Source organism: Patiria miniata, unplaced genomic scaffold (assembly GCF_015706575.1).
Source record: "Patiria miniata isolate m_02_andy unplaced genomic scaffold, ASM1570657v1 HiC_scaffold_7, whole genome shotgun sequence".
NCBI lineage: Eukaryota > Metazoa > Echinodermata > Asteroidea > Valvatida > Asterinidae > Patiria > Patiria miniata.
The window spans coordinates 43,370,488-43,392,054 of record NW_024037074.1 but is presented as its reverse complement, the minus strand read 5'-3'; the positions used below and the strand labels follow the sequence as shown (position 1 = coordinate 43,392,054).

At 41.4% G+C, this 21,567-nt stretch overlaps 1 protein-coding gene across 1 annotated transcript; it reads left to right on the top strand.

The window, feature by feature from the left end:
• The first annotated feature begins 185 nt into the window (after positions 1-185).
• Positions 186-21,308, top strand: LOC119745205. The gene is made up of 19 exons (XM_038221427.1): positions 186-425; positions 2,741-2,945; positions 3,362-3,528; positions 4,018-4,315; positions 5,012-5,097; positions 5,675-5,794; positions 6,257-6,359; positions 6,691-6,866; positions 7,842-8,075; positions 9,177-9,385; positions 9,835-9,972; positions 13,707-13,847; positions 14,337-14,565; positions 15,141-15,345; positions 16,310-16,540; positions 17,160-17,366; positions 17,789-17,940; positions 18,365-18,581; positions 19,880-21,308. The coding sequence occupies exons 1-19, from the start codon at positions 264-266 to the stop codon at positions 20,017-20,019; spliced, it is 3,420 nt and encodes a 1,139-aa protein (XP_038077355.1). The 5' UTR covers positions 186-263; the 3' UTR covers positions 20,020-21,308.
• The last annotated feature ends 259 nt before the right edge of the window (positions 21,309-21,567 follow it).

Genomic DNA, 21,567 nt, shown 5'->3' with positions numbered 1-21,567 from the left:
AAGTAGCTCGTAAAATCGCCATAGGGTCATTGATGCGATAGAAATCGAATAACTGAATCTAAAAATTATGAAAATTAATCCGAAAAGATGCAAAAACTCTCAAAGACGTAATTAATTAGAAATATATAAAACTGAAACTCTCAAGTATCTGTAGTCTAGTTCCGAGTGACACTAAAGCGTTTCCTCAGTAGGTGCAGTGTGGGCAACCTGACTACACGGTGCTAGGGACGCTGTTTTGCAAAAAAAAAGGAAAGACGCTCAAAATGGACGACGCAGACCTGGAGAAGTTGTCAATAAAACCGGGTTCTCTGACTCCTAAATTCCATGTGAACACCACTGAGTACAGCGCAACCCTTCCTTGTGATGTAGAGAAGCTGACAGTCAACTGTTTGACAAGTGACAGCAATGCATCTTATCAAATTCTGGTAAAAGAAAAAGTTGTCATTTCCGTTGATTGAGAAGAGTCGTCATCATCATTGAAAAACAAACTTCACTGTGAGCCGCAAATCCTGCAATTTCCTAAGCCCTCACTGAGGGCTTAGGAAATTGCAGGATTTGTCGCCACTTTTTTCAATTAACATTTAATCTTTGAATAAACAAAGTGAACTTTTATTTATCATTTATCAAGGCTAGCTCTACTGAGTGGAGCGTTGAATTACGGGTACCCCTCCATACAAACGCTCCACCGATTTGCCATACTTTGGTAGGGGGGTCAGACAAGTCGACCGTTGAGACAACTCGACTCGGGACAAGTCGACCGTTGAGACAACTCGACCGTTGAGACAACTCGACCGTATGTGTGATAAATGGAAAGACAAGTCGACCGTTGAGACAAGTCGCCTCGCATGTTTTGGGCCTAGTTTTGGGGATAGTACCGGGGATTTTTGACGGCGGCTGATCGCCGTTTGGGAGTGATGACACATGACTGAGTTTTTATTTTTGCATATAAGGGAGAGCCGATATAGCGCAGCGTGATTGTCCGTGCACATCGTTCGTTTTTTTCAAGGCCACGTGCGCGCATCCCCGGTCAACGTGGCCGTACCGTGCACGGTGGCATCGTTTTTGCCGGGCCTGTGCGCCCATTTGCCGGTCAACTTGTCCGTACCGTGCACGGTGACATCGTTTTTGCCCTTTGCCGCGCCGGTCGACGTGCCCGCGTGCCGGGCCCGGGCCGGTCCTCGCAGCCCGGACGGGGCGCACCGGCCCGACGCGACGCCCTCTGAACATCGAGTATGCCTGCGCCGCTGCGGCGGCACCGGCACCCGTGATCGGTCTTGCTACAGATTTGTGCAACTTTTTCTTCTCCACGTGTGTTCATTTCCATTAAGTCGAGCAGTCCCAACGGTCGAGTTGTCCCGAGTCGAGTTGTCTCAACGGTCGACCTGTCTCAACGGTCGAGTTGTCTCAACGGTCGTCTTGTCCCGAGTCGAGTTGTCTCAACGGTCGACTTGTCTGACATTCTTTGGTAGCACCATACACGGTCGTCATGACGGTATGCATTTTGTGCATGCCCTCGCGAGGACAAGGCCCAAAAAAACTGATAAAGAAAATACAAATGAGGAAGACAGTAACCCTGGATAGATCCACACATTCATGACATTCCATATGACCCCTCAAATTGTTTCAAACAACCGGTAATTTTGAAAAAAGAACAAAATAGTCTGAACTTACCGCTCACAATTAAATGTGTCTGCCGAGTTGCACAGTCTATTTCACTGACATGACTGATGCATAATTCATCGCGCGCGTGTGTGACGTCACTATTGAAGAAAAACAAGTTGCGCTTACTCAATAGCTGTTTTAAGTAGTCATATGTGCCCCGCGCCGTCTGACTGTGGGTTTTTGGTGCGGGGCACATATCAGTACATGAAACAGTCATTGATTAAGCGCGACTTGTTTTTCTTCAATAGTGACGTCACACACGCGCGCAATGAATTATGCATCAGTCATGTCAGTGAAATAGACTGTGCAACTCGGCAGACACATTTAATTGTGAGCGGTAAGTTCAGACTATTTTGTTCTTTTTTTCAAAATTACCGGTTGTTTGAAACAATTTGAGGGGTCATATGGAATGTCATGAATGTGTGGATCTATCCAGGGTTACTGTCTTCCTCATTTGTATTTTCTTTATCAGTTTTTTTGGGCCTTGTCCTCGCGAGGGCATGCACAAAATGCATACCGTCATGACGACCGTGTATGGTGCTACCTACCAAAGTATGGCAAATCGGTGGAGCGTTTGTATGGAGGCGTACCCGTAATTCAACGCTCCACTCAGTAGAGCTAATCAAGGCCGGGTCTATTTTTGAAAATTGATTAATTTAATGTATTATTAATATTTGTATCACTTTTTAATTTTTATTATTATTTTTTGGGCAAATGTTGTGGGAAGTGTAGGGGCCTACGCCTAGTACAACTACAAGAGAATGGAAACCTTTTACTTGTTTGGCTTACCTGTACAAAAGGCCACAACAGTATCTTGAATCAACAGGATTGACTTTGTGGAAAGAGAGCAGTGTTTTGAATTCTGAGACAAATTATGAGATAGCAATGACAACAAAAACACATTATGATGCATGGTAGTTGGAATTGAAATTAGGTTGCTTGAGGTTGAAGATCTCATTTTAGAGTGAAAAAAAAAATTGTAGGTAAAAAAAGAAAGAGGGGCCTGTCACAACACCATTGGTGATCGCCCATTTTGAAAATTGTCTTTTGTTTTTGTTTTTTGTAAAAATGATTACAGGGTAGTGGTGGAGAGCGGACTCTTCCACTTAAAGAGGGGGAAGTCACTATCATCAAGATTGAGGTGTCTGCTGAAGATGGGACAACCAAACTCTACCAGATCCATGCTAAGCGCCTTGCAGCTCGCGACGCCTCACTGACAGACATCAAAGTATCCAGTGGATCTCTCATGCCAGAATTTAGCTGTGATGTTCTCCAGTATGTCTGTGAGTATAGATTCACAACAGATCTTATAATGCTGATCATATCTTATTTTAAATTTTAAATCCTATTATCCGTCTCTGTTGTGCAAAATTTGCCCTATTTTATCACCCAGGTGTTCGTTTGTGTTCCGCTGTTTCTTCAGTCATTATTTGACTACTGGTATCTTTTTACCTCAAAACTTGAAGAAAACACAGTGCTAGCTCTTACATAATTACTTGTATAATATAGGCAGGTAAATCTTGAAAATCTTGCAGTGGCTAAATAAATATATATGTTTCGACCACACATCAAACTAAGGAAGAGTAGGGGGCATCTTTGTTTTTTAAAGATTACAAATTATCAATAAAGATAATGGAATTGGTCCTTAAAAGAAACTGCAAATTCTGAATAAATTTTTTAGTACCGTTTTTCTTCATAGGTGTGGTGCCCAGCTCTACCTCAGCCATAAAAGTGACTCCTGCAATCCCAGATAAGAAGACAGGGGTCAAAGTGTGTGGGTCTGAACCTGGGTCAGAGGTCGGTCTCAATATCGGAGAGACAGGAATCGACATTGAGGTTACATCAGCTGATGCCACCAACAAGCAGGTGAAATTTAATCTGATTCCTGATTTGATTGATTGATTCAAATTTATTTTTTGTTTTATTCCAACCAAAATCTCCTCTTTTCCTTTCCTCGACGTCTGAAACCCTCTGAAAAAGAGGTATTTGCTTTGGGCACAAACAGATCCACTTTGCGAGTAGACGGGCTCCTTGCACAAAAATTATCGATACTGATTGTGGGGCGGGAACCTGGCTAGCCCGTGAGAACAGAATTATTGTGTGACAGCCAATAGTTCGAAATTGTAAAGTAATAATTCAATAACTACACATGGGCCAATTTTTTCCGATCGATGTCATTCCAAATTGAATAGCTTTGTATTGCTAGAAAAATAGCAACTCAGAAAAGCTATCCATCTTTTGAGATGAAACTCGAAAACAACATGGGGAATGCAACTTAATGGACCTGTCTATTGTACAATGGTTCAACTTTCATTCATATACATGTACCATAAATCTGAATAATTTTCTTACCAGGTCTACACTGTCAGTGTCATCAGAAACTGGTTCAGTCAAGCTGTTACCTTCATCGACCCTAAACAGGCCAAGAAGTTTGAATGTCCCATCACCCTAGCCCCCCTCTACCGTCCAGTCAGTGTGTCTGGCTCCGATCCTAAGCACATCTTCAGTGAGCCTATTATCGATGAACTCACTAAGACATCCAAGCAGGATCCACTAGATGCAACACCCCTGGATGTGGAGTGGAAGGTTCCAGAGAGAGCCTTGGACAAGGAGATATCATCGGCAATCGTCCAGTGTCTGTACAGTTACTTAGGTATTTCTTTGTTCAAAACTGTAGAGCTATCACAAAATGAATAACAAGTAATAATTTCTGTATTTGTATATAGATTTAAACAATGTCTTAATATTGAGTTGGCCAGCAAAACAATTCAGACTCATTAGTAAACAGCAGCATACATTGCACAAACTGGGCGGTCACTAAGACAACGTATGATTGGACACAAGTTTGATTTTCAGAAACAAGGATGTACAGAAACCTGTTGCTGAACAGTTCAATTTACCAGGCCACACGTTAAGCAAGTTTAGAATAGCTGTACTCCAACAGATGGGACTCAAATCAAGGGTGGACAGGGAAACCGCAGAACAAAAGATTATTCATAGACTAGACTGTATTCAAATGAGGGAATAAAGGTGTGCTTGGCCGGTTTTAACATTCTGTTTATGACCGGTTGGAGTCTGGGTGCTGATAATTACCCGAGCTGAAGGGTCAGCTTCCTGACTGTTTCCAGTAACTTCTAGTGGCTCACTTGTACAGTAACCTTACTATTGTGTTTCATCTTATTATTGTCACTTGAAATATGACACTGAATGTAATTGAATTAGGTGTATACTAAGTAGTTTGATTGAAATGGCTATTGTATAAATGCTTCTACCTTTTAACCAGAATTTATTCCGTTTTCTAATTAGCATTGTTGTAGGCAAGATATTCTTTCATGGGTTACTTTTGCAGGATGCGAGTCCAAGATCAAATTTGCTGATCTAGGCAGCCATGCTAAAGAATGTGCCAGCAAGCCAAAGACTGATGTGGAAATACCTGTAAGTATGATTCTAATTATGCAACAAAAAATACCTAGAAGGGCAATTCCACGGTTACTCACGTTACATTTTCGTAACGCGAGTAACCGATTTTGTGCGTCTTGTTTATCATACATGACACTTTATTTTGGATGTCATCTTTGGTGCTTAGGTAGGTCTAGGTCTACTCTATCTACCATGGGATAACAGTTATTAAACCTTTTCAGTAAGGTAATTACAGCCCAAGTCATCAAAAATGTAACGTGAGTAACCGTGGAATTGCCCAGAATACCTTTACAGCTAAATCATGTTAGGCACTCCTCAGGAAGAATAGTTCAGCAAAGTACCACCGTATTTTGTAACCATGTGATATGAAAAAAAAAAAATTCAATATACTCTTTTTCCCTACATTATAAATTCTTCTCTTTTATTGCTATTATCTTATTATCTAAGACTTAAATTTTTTTTTTAAATCAACTTGTCAACTTATTCAGAAAGTTGCTTTTTAATTTACATTGAGTGCCACAAATGTTGCCATTGACAGGGAGTGCACACACTAAGTGAATATGAATACATTCTTGATATCATGTCTCCTCAGGGTGACACAGCTACTTGCGGAGATTGCAGCAGGAAAGTGCTCCAGGGAGAGACGGATTGGCATCAAGCCAACATGTGTACAAGCAAGCACACCAGCCGAGAGATTAAACACTCCATCAAGGTAGGATAGTCAGGCAATATGAATACCTCGGCAGAACAGGATCTGCCTACTCTATCTATGTCCATTCAACTTGGAATACTTCTCTTCAAAATGAAACCTCTCAGTTTATCCCAGTTGGATGTTTATTGTGCCACAGGTTTTGAAATATGCAGTGTATGATTTCAGAAGTTGTTATTTTGACAAATAGAGCTTCCAAACTGCATGATTAGTTCAACTTCATAAAGGGTCAAAATTGCAACTCAAAGGAAGATAGTTTTCAGTTGTAATGGGTCTATAAACGACTCATTTTGCTGTATAATTTCATGTCAATTACACCATTCTTTAAATAAACTTCTAGAGAACCAGTTAGAAGCTTGTCATCTGGTTATATCTGAAGTGAGTTTGTGTACAAGATTTGGTTTTCCCACCCAAATCATCAAAAAAAGGGTTATTTTCTTACGCCAAGTCTTGATTTGATTTCAGGATCATTCCTGGGAGAAGAAACTTTACCAGAGTGGTGGATCAGGCAGTGAGATAGAAGCCAAAAAACAGATCGAGCTGTACAGGAAAAGTCTTCCCAAACAAGGTGAATGTTGTGTTGTGGTATTTGTATGATATTCTTGACTTTAAAGGAAAGGTTGGGAAGAGGCCCAGAAATGACGTCACTTCAACTTTGCTATTGCTGTAGATATAATGAGTGCAACTCAGTGTAGCCTCTTGCAATATTTGTGCAAACTGTGAATGTTTTCTAATAGGTTATTTACACAATTTTCTAAACTGTAGGACATGTGAACCAGTTGTATGTTCCCTCAATTGCATCTCTAGGTCATAAATGGTTTCTATAACCATTGTATTCTTACATTTTCATTGATTCTTGCAATTTTACCATCAGTTTTATTTGGTTGTATTTTTTCCAGGTCAAGCAGGTAGGATCGAGGGTGGTAAGTCACCCCTAGATTATCTCCACACAGCTGCCTTGAACCTAGCCCTCACTGTCAAGCAGTCACCCAAACAAGCTAGTCTACATTTCCAGCTGGGATTGGTGCTAGAGGAACAGTATTATGCACAGGATATGTACGGATATAAGCCAGAGGTCAGTCACAAGCATTAACAGGCACGTTTTTCTGACTCAGTCAGTTGCCAGGTTTTAAGTTGCATCATGTTATGATTTCTATGCAAATGTCAAAATCTTTTCATTTCTCAATTAGTGTACTGTATAGCTGGCTGAAGAGGCCGAATAAATGTTGCTGCCAAATTTGAACCTAGTTGAACATTTGTACTTCTTTTCTTCCTCTGAATTCTCCTACCATTTTGCATCTCACCTTACTATTGTTACATCCACAGACCAGACAACTGTTGCTGTGGTTGAGAGAAAGACAGTTTTGACTGTTAATAATATATATATACTTTTTTGACATTTGTTTTATGTTTTCTCATAAACAACCTTTTAGAAGACAATTTGACTTGTATGCCATATTTGAAAATTTTTGAATTATGATTCTTTTAAATTATGATTATGATTAGTAACAGTGATTACTAAATTTAGTGTTAATTTTGTAGGTGATTACCAGTATGTTTTTTCTCCAAGTAACATCGATTAAAAAAAAATTCATCAAAATTCACTCACATTCGGGCGCTGATGTCCCAGCTTTGTGAAGTACAAAGATTTTGCCGTTTGGTCCTGGGTCAAACCCCTAACCACCCCACATCCTTCAAACTGCACCAGGAGGTTTAGGATGAATTTGCAGGATTGAGGAATAAAGAGAGCCCGGCCACTATTAGTATTACTTTACATGGGGCTTGCTGCCTCTTGAAAGAAAATAATTGTTGGCATCCTGTAAAGTGGAGGATTTTGGATGATTCAGAAAGGTTCTTATTAATTAACCCTAGCTTCCTGCTTGTCAATCAAATAGTGGGCGTTGACCAATAAGATCACACTTTTTGGTCAGGTGACTGCTGTAGCTCAGTCAAACTCAGTCACGACTAAATGTGGGCGGGGCTCGTGGCCTAATCCAGAACAGTCCGTAAAGAGCTGTAGTTAAGAAAACATTTCTTTCTTTGATTTCAGGAAGAAGACGTTGGCCAGGGACTTGCTTCACTTTCCCTTGATGCTAAAGAGAGTAGTAAAGAGGATGACATCCAGGCTATCTGTGTCCAGCGGGGGGCTGGATCTAATGCACCCCTCGCTCGTCAACTACAAGCCATCGATGAAGAGTACAAGTATCTGCTGGATTCTGGGCAGTCCGGCAAAGCTGATTACGTTCAGACTCTCTATATCTGGAAGTCAAAGCAGGCACTTCAGGTAGTGAGGCATCTTTTTTCATCTAATCAGCCAAAACTTAGTAATTGTTGCCCAGGCGCATTAGACATCAATATTTTTAGCATTGGATGCTAAGAAAGGGTGCTTTTTAATACGTGTGCGCATACTGGTTCTTGCACATACAACATGAAGTACGCACGACAAATTTTATTCTAAATGTGCACAAACTAACAGTATCTTCGCATGAGCGTCAGGCGCTGTCCAGCAATATGGTTAGAATGTTTCTTGTGGTCTCCCCTAACTCTCCCTTTGTAACCATTGGGGGGGGGGGGTACTTGTGCATTGAGTCCATAGCTTGAATAACTTGAAGATGTAGCACACTGTGGTCAATTGTGATGAACCTTGAGGACATTTTGTGAAGCCATAATTAAACAAGCACTATTCTTATTCAAGGGGTTGTTTCATGAAATATCTAAAACAAGTATCGTATCGGCATTTGTTGTAGAATTCTGAACAGACTACCCCAGAATGTTCTTGTGAAGTGATCAGCATTGTGTACACTCTGATAAGTTCATTAAAAGTACATGGTGGGTAAATTGCTGAGAATCAACCAACTAATACCCGATACCATGGGCCTTATAACGGATAAATCAGATAGTTATTGAGATAGCTCCTAACCCATGTTAGCTATTAACTGTTAACTGTGCACAGACCGTAGTGGAGAAAAATGGAGGAAAAAATTGGGCAGATTTTAAAAAATAATTTCTTTTTATTGATATTTGTAATCATTGATATGTCTTCTATACATATTTTAAAGAAAACATTTGGCATCTTTCATTTCCACAACTACAAAACAGTCGAAACTCTAAAGGCCTTTTTCTCAGTATTATTATTATTTTTTAAAGGCAATAAGTGCGAACTTTAAACTGCCATAATTTGTCAACAGTATGTCCGATTGAAGTTCAACAAACAGCATTGTAAGGAGAATTTATTCTCTTTCCTAAAATCCACAAACCTTCATGTGCACCTGTGCCCAGTTCTGTCTCATTTTGCCAGACCACCTCGAATCATAAACAAGTTAATGACTTATCTCTGCACCAGCAAAAAAAAGTCATTTTACTTTGACTGTTTGCTCTTCTCTAGGATGGCCGAGCAGCCCAAGCAGCATCAGACCAAGAGACGCCACTAGGCCAAGCCTACCTGAAATACCTGGATGCACTCTCCTTGGATCAGAATAATGCATTATATAACGTCCACGTGGGTCGTCTGTTGCTTCTACAAGGCAAACCTGAGGAAGCTTTGACGAGACTCCAGCTGGCTGTAGGAATCAAACCAGCATTGACTGTTGCACGGTAAACTGCAACATTTGCCTTAATCCTTTAGAAACTTGTATTACACTGTACTACATTGTATTTACTTCAAACTAAATCAATAATACCTCAGAGTGCTGCGGTGGTTTGAGGCAGTTCAGGGACTAATGAAATTAAAAATATAATAAAAGTAAAAATATAATGAAATAAAGTTAATTTTTGAATAAATACAAAATGTACATTCTTTGAAAAGCTGACCCTAAGAGTGTTTTTTTTCCCAGTGCTTTTGCCATCACTTTTCAAGTTGATTAAACTAACAGATTACAAATAATCAAAATGTCTTGAATTTATCTTTGTCTACGAATGTGACAGAATAGTTTTGTGCTTATTTGAAATGGATAACATGAAGTCACTAATGTTGTCACCTGAATTGTATCTGAGTTTTCTGAATAGAAACTGCATTTTAATCCAATCCTCATTTTCCATGTCAGATTCTATTTAGGATTGGCTCTAGCACAGCAGAAAGGTGGGCCTGGGAGCCGGAGCAAGGAAGCCATTACCTACCTACATGATGGTCTGGTCTACTTACTAGAGAGTGCATCAGTGAGGGCTGAGGCTGGGCTAGACAGGTAGGTCTAGGAATGGAATAATGGGGACTTCATAAATGGAAAGGTGGGCCTGGAAGCCGGAGCAAGGAAGCCATCACCTACCTACATGACGGTCTGGTCTACTTACTAGATAGTGCATCAGTGAGGGCTGAGGCTGGACTAGACAGGTCGGTCTAGGAATGGCATAATGGGGACTTCATAAATGGAAAGGTGGGTCTGGGAGCCAGAGCAAGGAAGCCATCACCTACCTACATGATGGTCTGGTCTACTTACTAGATAGTGCATCAGTGAGGGCTGAGGCTGGACTAGACAGGTAGGTCTAGGAATGGAATAATGGGGACTTCATAAATGGAAAGGTGGGTCTGGGAGCCAGAGCAAGGAAGCCATCACCTACCTACATGATGGTCTGGTCTACTTACTAGAGAGTGCATCAGTGAGGGCTGAGGCTGGACTAGACAGGTAGGTCTAGGAATGGAATAATGGGGACTTCATAAATAGAAAGGTGGGTCTGGGAGCCGGAGCAAAGAAGCCATCACCTACCTACATGATGGTCTGGTCTACTTACTAGAGAGTGCATCAGTGAGGGCTGAGGCTGGACTAGACAGGTAGGTCTAGGAATGGAATAATGGGGACTTCATAAATGGAAAGGTGGGTCTGGGAGCCAGAGCAAGGAAGCCATCACCTACCTACATGATGGTCTGGTCTACTTACTAGATAGTGCATCAGTGAGGGCTGAGGCTGGACTAGACAGGTAGGTCTAGGAATGGAATAATGGGGACTTCATAAATGGAAAGGTGGGTCTGGGAGCCGGAGCAAGGAAGCCATCACCTACCTACATGATGGTCTGGTCTACTTACTAGAGAGTGCATCAGTGAGGGCTGAGGCTGGACTAGACAGGTAGGTCTAGGAATGGAATAATGGGGACTTCATAAATGGAAAGGTGGGTCTGGGAGCCAGAGCAAGGAAGCCATGACCTACCTACATGATGGTCTGGTCTACTTACTAGAGAGTGCATCAGTGAGGGCTGAGGCTGGACTAGACAGGTAGGTCTAGGAATGGAATAATGGGGACTTCATAAATGGAAAGGTGGGTCTGGGAGCCGGAGCAAGGAAGCCATCACCTACCTACATGATGGTCTGGTCTACTTACTAGAGAGTGCATCAGTGAGGGATGAGGCTGGGCTAGACAGGTAGGTCTAGGAATGGAATAATGGGGACTTCATAAATGGAAAGGTGGGTCTGGGAGCCAGAGCAAGGAAGCCATCACCTACCTACATGATGGTCTGGTCTACTTACTAGAGAGTGCATCAGTGAGGGCTGAGGCTGGACTAGACAGGTAGGTCTAGGAATGGAATAATGGGGACTTCATAAATGGAAAGGTGGGTCTGGGAGCCGGAGCAAAGAAGCCATCACCTACCTACATGATGGTCTGGTCTACTTACTAGAGAGTGCATCAGTGAGGGCTGAGGCTGGGCTAGACAGGTAGGTCTAGGAATGGAATAATGGGGACTTCATAAATGGAAAGGTGGGTCTGGGAGCCGGAGCAAAGAAGCCATCACCTACCTACATGATGGTCTGGTCTACTTACTAGAGAGTGCATCAGTGAGGGCTGAGGCTGGACTAGACAGGTAGGTCTAGGAATGGAATAATGGGGACTTCATAAATGGAAAGGTGGGTCTGGGAGCCGGAGCAAGGAAGCCATCACCTACCTACATGATGGTCTGGTCTACTTACTAGAGAGTGCATCAGTGAGGGCTGAGGCTGGACTAGACAGGTAGGTCTAGGAATGGAATAATGGGGACTTCATAAATAGAAAGGTGGGTCTGGGAGCCGGAGCAAAGAAGCCATCACCTACCTACATGATGGTCTGGTCTACTTACTAGAGAGTGCATCAGTGAGGGCTGAGGCTGGACTAGACAGGTAGGTCTAGGAATGGAATAATGGGGACTTCATAAATGGAAAGGTGGGTCTGGGAGCCGGAGCAAAGAAGCCATCACCTACCTACATGATGGTCTGGTCTACTTACTAGAGAGTGCATCAGTGAGGGCTGAGGCTGGGCTAGACAGGTAGGTCTAGGAATGGAATAATGGGGACTTCATAAATGGAAAGGTGGGTCTGGGAGCCGGAGCAAAGAAGCCATCACCTACCTACATGATGGTCTGGTCTACTTACTAGAGAGTGCATCAGTGAGGGCTGAGGCTGGACTAGACAGGTAGGTCTAGGAATGGAATAATGGGGACTTCATAAATGGAAAGGTGGGTCCGGGAGCCAGAGCAAGGAAGCCATCACCTACCTACATGACGGTCTGGTCTACTTACTAGAGAGTGCATCAGTGAGGGCTGAGGCTGGACTAGACAGGTAGGTCTAGGAATGGAATAATGGGGACTTCATAAATGGAAAGGTGGGTCTGGGAGCCAGAGCAAGGAAGCCATCACCTACCTACATGATGGTCTGGTCTACTTACTAGAGAGTGCATCAGTGAGGGCTGAGGCTGGACTAGACAGGTAGGTCTAGGAATGGAATAATGGGGACTTCATAAATGGAAAGGTGGGTCTGGGAGCCAGAGCAAGGAAGCCATCACCTACCTACATGATGGTCTGGTCTACTTACTAGAGAGTGCATCAGTGAGGGATGAGGCTGGACTAGACAGGTAGGTCTAGGAATGGAATAATGGGGACTTCATAAATGGAAAGGTGGGTCTGGGAGCCAGAGCAAGGAAGCCATCACCTACCTACATGATGGTCTGGTCTACTTACTAGAGAGTGCATCTGTTTTACACTGGTTTTCACCAAATCGGTGTATGTGCGTCTCGTGCCAAGCGTCCAAGTTATGTCCATTGACTGACTGGCTATGGTGGCTTTTTAGTGTTTACGCAGTGGGAATATGACACAACTCTCCAGGCAATAACAATTGGCTGAGCTACGCAACCTGTTGATTTCCCAGAAAACGCAGGGAGCCAGGATCGAGACGTTTTGTAATTACATTTGACCATCATTTGTAAGGCTGTGCATCGTAACTTGGTACCCAAGTACTCGACCGCTGATGTCAGGTACTGGTTCCAGATTATGGAATCGAGTACCCAACTTTACATATTACTTAGTAACTCCGCAAACAATGAAAGGGAAAGGTTTTGAATGTCTTTGCGGAGAATTTTTAAAGTGACAACGAGGCTACACTAAAAAACAAAACAAATTCACATTTATGATGCATGCTTGCAAAAAGCAATTTACACCAGAAAGCTACATGTATTGAGCTCACTGTACACACTTGTAACTTGCAGTATTGACGCTCCGATGTAGTAGTATTATCGCACAGACCTTTATGAACAATCTGTACAGCAATTTCCGAGACTTAAAGTTTGGGGTTGGATTTCTTTAACGGATACCGGCCAGGTACCCGTGTGTTTTTTCAATCAGGTACCTGATTCCTGTACTACCTGTAAATGCACACCCCTAATTGTTTGATAAGAGACTTGTGCACATTGCTATTAGTGTGTAGGTGTACATTAAGTTGTTGATCAACCACATATCGCGACGGGTCATCCTTGATTGGACCTGCTCTTTTTTTAGAACGTTGATGCTAATTTCACACCAAGCCTAGAACTTGTCAAAGTCCTCATTATTGGAAGAAATGCTCCCAATTTTTTGTTCTTTCTTGACAAATGGTGACAACGTTAAGGTCAGGATGGGTCACCCTATTTTTAGAGATACACATTGAATTATTAACTCGCCTCTTTACCGTACTTTTTCATATCAGCTCTGTAGATATTACATTGCATTCGGAGGATTTGTGGCGCACCACCAACATTCAGCTATTCCGAGGCTGTGTTACCCTGGCAACGTTACTCAGAAAGTCACCACAAGACAAGAAAATGTCAGCCCAGAATGTCTTCCACAGGTAAAACCTATTCAACAGACCAGGGACGTCTATTATAAGTAAAGAAATTTCTTGTCCCAATGGCCAGTTTTTAGCTTCAGTTCTAAAAATCCTACTAATTTAAGACAGATCTTTATGTTACGTTACATCCCTTTCTCATATATTCTTTAGTTTTTAAGGCTCCAAACTGTGATATGCAAACTTGTTATTTGTAATTATTACTGAAGTTAAAAAAAATTCAAAATAATTACCATCTAGACTTTATTTGTAGAGTGTTTATTGGTCATGTGGGATATTGTTTTTAATAATGCTGCGGGAGGGAATTTCTGTTTCAGTAAAATGTCATCCAATGTAAGTGTTTTCATGCATCTGCATTATATTTTAAGCCATAATAATTGTAACTGTAAAGAACATTTTCTGATGACTGCAGCCTGGTTTGGGAATTGTAAATTACCATTGATATCATTCCCACATTAATTTATCGACCCTGTTTCCATACTCTTCCTCTAGTGCTGCACTATTAGCTGCCCAGAATCTCTGCACCTTGGTCTCCCGTGGTGACACCTACCAATCTATGGAATGGATCCTCTTAGATTGTCACTCTCATCTCCTGGAGATGCTCCAACAGAAGGAACCAGGGAATACATCTTGGATAGCTCAACGATGCCAGCAGCTGACTGCAATGATACGATGCTCAACGTTACCGCAGAGTATTGAGATACTACAACTACAGGAAAAGGTAGATCTCAAGACTGGTCTTGAGACTGGCTTTTACTTACTTGGTACTTGGTTGTTTTTCCTCAAGAAGACTTCCACAAGGAAATATAACTAGGAAGTTTTGATGATGAGAGTGGTCATGATTTTAGCGTTGGCTAGGGGTGAAGTTTTCCAATAATGCTCTAAACCCAGGCGTGAAGGAGAATCGATGATGTATTGCAGAAGATTCCAGTCAATGGTGGTTCGAGGGAAGAATGAATTGGCATGGTACTTGCTGGTCTTGGTCTCACTCACCTCTAGTTCCGAGTTTTTGTCTTCAACTTAATGTCTCGGACTTCTAAGTCTTGACTACATCACTGAAGTAGGTCAGGCAGCCTACGAGTGCAAAGTTGTGGCCAATTTTATTTTATTTGTTATTTAATCCTAGAATAAGTTGAATAAGTTGCATTTAATTAAACAGGGACCATGTTCTTTAGCTTTTACCAAAGCAGAATCTGTGTCAGTGTTGAATGAATTTCAAGGTTAAGTTTTGAATAAAATGTGAGGTCAGTAACTAAGATTTTGTGTGAAATCAAAACTATTTTACATTTTTGATAGACCTGTCAGAAAGGAGTGATGGCCCAGCCCACATCCAGCCAAACTCTGTGCCAACTAGGTAACTCTCAGCTGGCGATGTATGACAACGATTCATCCTCTGATGTTGGCAAGAAAGCTCTGATAGATGCAAGGCTTTCATATCGGGCTAGTATAGCACAGGAAGGGAAGCCTAGCGTAGGAGGGGAACTGCCGGAACAGCTCAAGGGTAAGAACTAGGACGTTTTACATTCTTGGCACTTTTACTGGAAACCTGTGACATATTCTTTGCACTCCATTTTTTTCAAGGGGGCCTCAAGTCAGGAGCATAGTAACAGTGGCTGGTACCTACCTTCCTGAATCGTGCAGTACCTTCCAAAAGCCTGGATTTGGATTTGGAAGGAAATTTGAGAATATCTTTCACCAATCCAAATCTGTCAAATACAACACCTGGGCCCAATTTTATGGCGCTGCTTAACAGTTAGCGGAAAAGTTGTGCTTAAGCAGAAAAGTTTGCTAACCTTAAGCACTATTCATGGCGTGGATGTGCTAACGGTTGCGTGCGTATGGAGAGTTTTATTATGTCAATGATTTAAGCAACTGTTTCCTGTGGGGTGAGCTTGTTTTTGCTGTGCTTACTGCTCATAGTCTTAATGAGTATAGAAGAAGGCTTGATTAGCAGAAAATCGTGTGCTTAACAGCGCCATGAAATTGGGCCCAGGTTTTACAGATGTTTTGGATGGACTTCAGTCTATTGAAGCTGCCAATCAATTTTTTTCTAAGGAGTTGTGCCATGGGTTCTGCACAGTGGTTAGATTTAGGTATAGATTCAGCAAGGGTCCATGTAAAAATCCTAATAGAATTATATGATGTAGCGTAGTCTTGATGTATTCACTATACTTAAATCTAAAACAGACAGTTCTAATCAAACTGAACTCCGATCTACTTGTTTGACTACTTGGAAAAATGAAAAAAAATAATTACAATTATGTATTTGTATATTTATTTTTTGCTTTTGCCAAACAAAAGAGGTAATAAAGGTAATGGACATGAAACTGTAACCTTTTGTACCAAATCAGAACGTCTTTTGCCTGAGTATTTGATGGAATTCTTCTGTAGCTCTGATAATCAAAATAAAAATGGAAGTTGAAATCAAATGAAATTTGTGTGCTTTTTAACCCCTGTTTTTATAGACCAAGCCTGGTGGCAAGACAAAATCAAAGAAGAAGAGGCCAAGAAAGCAGCTACAGAGAAAGCCAAGGCACCTGCAGCAGCAGCAGCAGCTACAAAGACAGCAGCAGGTAAAGCACCAGCAGCAAGAGGGAGAGGTGCACCAGCTAGGGGTGCAGCAGCAGCAACCAGGGGTACAGCAGCAGCAACCAAGGGTGCAGCGGCACCAGCGAGGGGCGCAGCAAGGGGTGCAGGTAGGAGGAAGCAATTTGAATTTTGTCTGACCTCGTTGCTATTGGATTCTCAGTGTACACTGCAATGATCAAGTATTAGGACCTATCTGAGGATTGGGTCAATGTTGTCACTAAGATCAGGTCGTCCATGATCATCATTCATTTCAATTCTGTTATTGATTAGCATATGATCAAAAATGTACATCTTGTGGATAGAAGTGAGACGCTATCAAGGCAAACAAAGACACCCATGAAGCTCATCCTTTGACAATAAAGTAAAATCACAAGGCGTGACTAATCCGCTTAGCAAAATGGTGGATGAAAGATAAATGTTAAACTATGTGATGTAAAAATGAATTAGTACATTTAAGAGTAGAAAAAAGTGACATTTAAAGTATTGAACTGTCATGTAGGTGTTCCTTTTTATGGATATTACCATCATAAGAGAATAGCGAATATTTTTTGGCGTTACACAAACAATACTTTGTTTTTCATTCTATTCATTCAAGGATATTCAAATACTTTATTGTATATGTAAAATGTTATCTTGTAATATGAAATGGGATGCAATGTGGACAAACTTGACTTTTGCGTGTGCCATATGTCATCAATTTTCCTGCTTATGTCTACATCCTAACAGCAAGAGGAGGCACAGCAGCCAAGGGCCCTGCCAGAGGGGGTGCAGCCACACGCGGAGGGGCAGCTGCTAAACCTGGCCCTCAGGCAAAGACACCATCTAAAGCATCCCCCTCGTCCAATGCAAACAAAGTAACCACCCCTGCTAAGGTTAATGGTACAGCCCCTGCCAAGTCCCCTCAACCTCAACAAGAGAAACCCACAGACACAGGTACAAGGATTCATTACAAAATTTCAATTCAGTCCGACTTCTTTTATTCTCTTTTTCATTCGCTTATGTCATATATCCTTTCCATGTTAACCAGTTTGCGCCGGAAACCATGCACGCAAAGGTAGGTTTTGCGGTATTTGGAATGAATGACAGATAAACACGCAACAAGCAAGCCAGAAATATCTGTCAGCGAGCGAGGCCGGAAATGTGCTGCCCGAGGATGAATCGCTTCAACCCACTTGCTTGAGGTCGAGTGAAAATAAATCCCGTGTTTCGATCTGTTCTTGTCAATATAATCCCGGCGTGAACTGGTAAAAATACCTTTTGTTCCAGCATGAAGTATTTAAGATCTAGAGCGATCTTAGTCAGTTTCCTTCATTAAAGATTTCTTAAGACCAAATATTAAATGACTGATTTCACAGGCAAACAGACAGCCGCAGTCCCAAGCAACGCTCCATTGAATCGCATCACCTACCCGGCACGACTTGGCCTAGCGAGGGCGCTAGTCAGAGAGGCAAAGGACACGTCAGAGTCACAAGTGTTGTACAATGACGTCATCGTCATGGCACCACAGGTGGGTCAAGGAGTCTACTTGATTTCTCTAGGAAAAGACTCTGATCAAAGATCAACACTTTTGATCTTGAAGTGTGACATGCGTCAAATGGCTTTCAGCTCAACCATGTTGTAGATGCCCCCATCCCATCTCCCCTTCCCAATTTTTGATGCTGTGGTACTGCAGTTCAAACGGAACCACAATAACAAAAACTAAGAACCTTCACTTGCAAAAGAAACCACCTTTGCGACAGACAGAACACAGTACAATTTTACTGTATGTCATGATGGAAACAGATGGGCATCGCAGGGTGACATATCAGTGTGATCAGTAGCTGTTCATGGAAGCAAAAGTTGAAAATAACTAACAGGAATCTTTTAGTTGTCAAAGAAGGTTGCCATACATGGACAAGAATTAAAATAAAATTCAAATCCTTGTTTTTTAGATTCACGATGCCTACATTGAGCTCGCTGATCTCCTAGTCAAGGATGAACCCCTGAAGGCGGTAGACGTCTATGATAGATTCCCATTCCCTGAGGAGTCTTCATTTGATGATGCGTACCTCCATGGAGAGGTGGTACGACTTCTGATGAAACGTGAACAGTTTGATGACGCAAGACTGGAGAAGCACATGATATCATGGGGTCGAGTTATGGGAATAGGTAAGGAATTATAGGACTAAGATTGTGATAGGAAAGTGGAGATAAACACAACCGAATGGTGGAGTCAAGTCCATCACAAGTCGTCAAGTCGTAATTCAAGTCACATTCAATTGAACTATGACCGTGGCATTCATTTGTCAATGTCCATCCCACTGTTTCCTGTGACTGGACTTATGAATTGACGTGTGAATCACTTGTGATGGACTCGAATACAACACTTGAGATTGGGTCTAAAATTTTGTTTATTTTTTATCCTAAAGGGCAAGTCACATTATATGCGCTTTCATAGGAGACCTTACGGCGACCAAAACTATTTAACAATCGCAGCAAGGACGCAAGAAAATGACAATTTTCTGTCTCAAGTGGCCAGTAAGTAGCTCAAGCTACGTTCATACTGTGCTCATCCCACGCTTATACGATGCGCTCAACTCGCTCTCTATGCGCCCCTGTCAGGCCCAATTCCTCGATCTAGTCGCTGCCGCTGCACTCACACTGTGCTCTGCTCGCTGTTGATACGTCCTAGTACAAATACCATGACAAAAAGGTCAATCCGCATTCCAGTTTCAAATTTTTTCTACAAGTTCATCGCAGTCGAGTTACTTTCTCATGGAGACTGCATCGACTGCCTTGCGCCTAGGCTGCGTCAATGCCACGTCAATGTCGCACGATGCACGCTCGCACAGCGCCCGAGTTGCGTCATTACGGCGCCCTGGATAGAGCGCAGTGGTGTTGCGATTGTTCTGATCATCGGGGACCATTAAGACCCTCTGGCGCCCATCTGGCGACCTATGTAGTTGTCGCTGCGATCTAGTAGTTGTTGTTGCGCCCCAGCTATTTTTCAAGGACACAGTGAGAGCACATATATGATCGCAGACAGTGTGACAGGGCCTTAACACAGGGATTTTAATTGTGATCTAGCATGAGAAACCCTGCAAAAATGCCTTAATGTGGACATACTCCTGACAAGGTCAAATGAACATGTCAAACTTTCAAAGCGTGATCTTTTCTTACAAGGGTTTGTAAATTAATCTAGATTAAATATATGTTAAGGAGGCATTTGTCAAGAAACATTTTGAAGAATCCTGTGCCTTTTCTTCTCAATATCCTCCATGCTCCAAGTGGCTGTCATTGCTAATCAGCAAGCTTTTGGTGAACTCTTGAAATTGGGATAAAAAAAGGACAATATACATTGTTTCATTTTTCAGATCAATCCATACTTTTTCTGATTCTGGGTCACTTCGCTTGTTTGATTTTTATGCAATTAATATATAACTAGCTGTTGTTTTCTTTTCACAAAGGTTGTTTGGAGAAGTACGTTGAGATCCTAGATTCCAAGTTCAAGACTAAACTCTTGATGAGTGTGTACGCTGGCGTCAATAGGAAGACTGTAGATGATCCAGATATGCAGGCATTCTTCAAGTTCAAGATGTGGCTGTGAGAGACGGAACCTCATCAAGAAAATAGCCATTAGTCCAGGCATAGAAATTAGTGTTGAGATGCTACTTTGTTGTGTACAAATAAAGTCTGTGGGAGGGGTGAATATTTGCTATTTAAAAAAAAAAATCCATCCTTTAAATTTTTCCTTTTTTTTAAATACATTTTTAATGACTGACCATCATTGAGTATATATAAAAGGTTATGCACCGAAGTGCTGTAGTCTTTGCCATTCACCTATTCATTTGTCTGAAAATATGGAATCACTTATTCAGACAGAGAGTAAAAGGTAGAGATACATAGAATTTCGTTTAAAGCTTTTTTAATAACCAAAAATGATCTTGAATAAGGGCGGGTTAATTTTCTTGGCATTGTCAGGAATAACTTAATAAATATAACATATTTATGTTACGTTTGTTTTACTATACCTGATACTTATTCACCCAAAATTTGTCTTGTAATGCAATATTCTCTGCAAAACGTTGCTCTGCGTTTGCCCCCATCTTTTCTAGCTAGGGTGCTTGTTCCGCGATTGCTTCGTAAAGCGGTAGTCTACTACGCATGCATATTTACGCTGCGTGAAACCTTGCACGTGTGCTTGGTAAACAGCATAACTAGCATCTGGCATGTGATCGTGAATGGACCAGTGAGAATTCGCTTGTGATCATGAATATGTATGAGATACAGTAACATCGTGTACATGAATTTCTTTAACTACACAGAATCAAAACAATTTGATATGATGGTTAAGCTGATATGCTTACCGTACACAGCATCAATTCATGAGTTATTTCACTGTCACTCACAGTAAATCTGAACTTCTGAAATTATGTCACCCATATTTTGAGCGTGTGCAAATGTTTAATCTCAATCTGAAAGATTTGAGCTTTCCGTCCAATTTGTTATCCGTCCAAACCACACTTTTAAAAAAAGTCTGTAAAACAAAATGACTACATGTTTGCACAAAATTGCAAAACTTTATTCATATGTACAAATTGTGTTCCATTGAGAGGACTATAATACAGACATTCCCCTTATTCCATGAAGTTATTTATGTTAATTTATAGAATATATTAAACACTTCGTCAAAATAAGTTTTTACTGATTTTGTTAATCTGCCAGCATTGTTTTCATTTGAAAAATGAAAAAACATTATTCATGGCACATGTGCCTTGATACAGCCTTGCTGTATATTTTCTTCTTTTTAAAAAGATATTTGCAGTTTGTGAAATTTTTCAGAGTTTGCAGTGTGTAAAGTTTTGAATACAAAGTTTGCCAAGATTTATTTACATATATCTGATTCTTGTTTCATTATTCATGTGTCCATAACTTGTAAAAATTATTAGACATACCTGTTACCTAAGATATTTGACTTTTTCTGTTTGCCAGGACCCAGACGTCTACATGTTTTTTGGCAAATGCACACACTCTGCACAGTTCTAAGTTTGGACTATAGTGTAGACGAACCTGGACACCTAATCACTATACACGCACAAGGCCCCCTTCAATGGAGAACCCATTGTGCTTGCTATTGTACAAAGCAACTTCCCAG

Excerpts from the sequence above, each read along its gene's own strand:
- LOC119745205 (XM_038221427.1), top strand. The coding sequence starts at position 264 with ATGGACGACGCAGACCTGGAGAAGTTGTCAATAAAACCGGGTTCTCTG. Across the intron at positions 4,316-5,011 it reads GTGTCTGTACAGTTACTTAG|GATGCGAGTCCAAGATCAAA; the intron begins GTATTTCTTTGT and ends TTACTTTTGCAG. Across the intron at positions 5,795-6,256 it reads AGATTAAACACTCCATCAAG|GATCATTCCTGGGAGAAGAA; the intron begins GTAGGATAGTCA and ends ATTTGATTTCAG.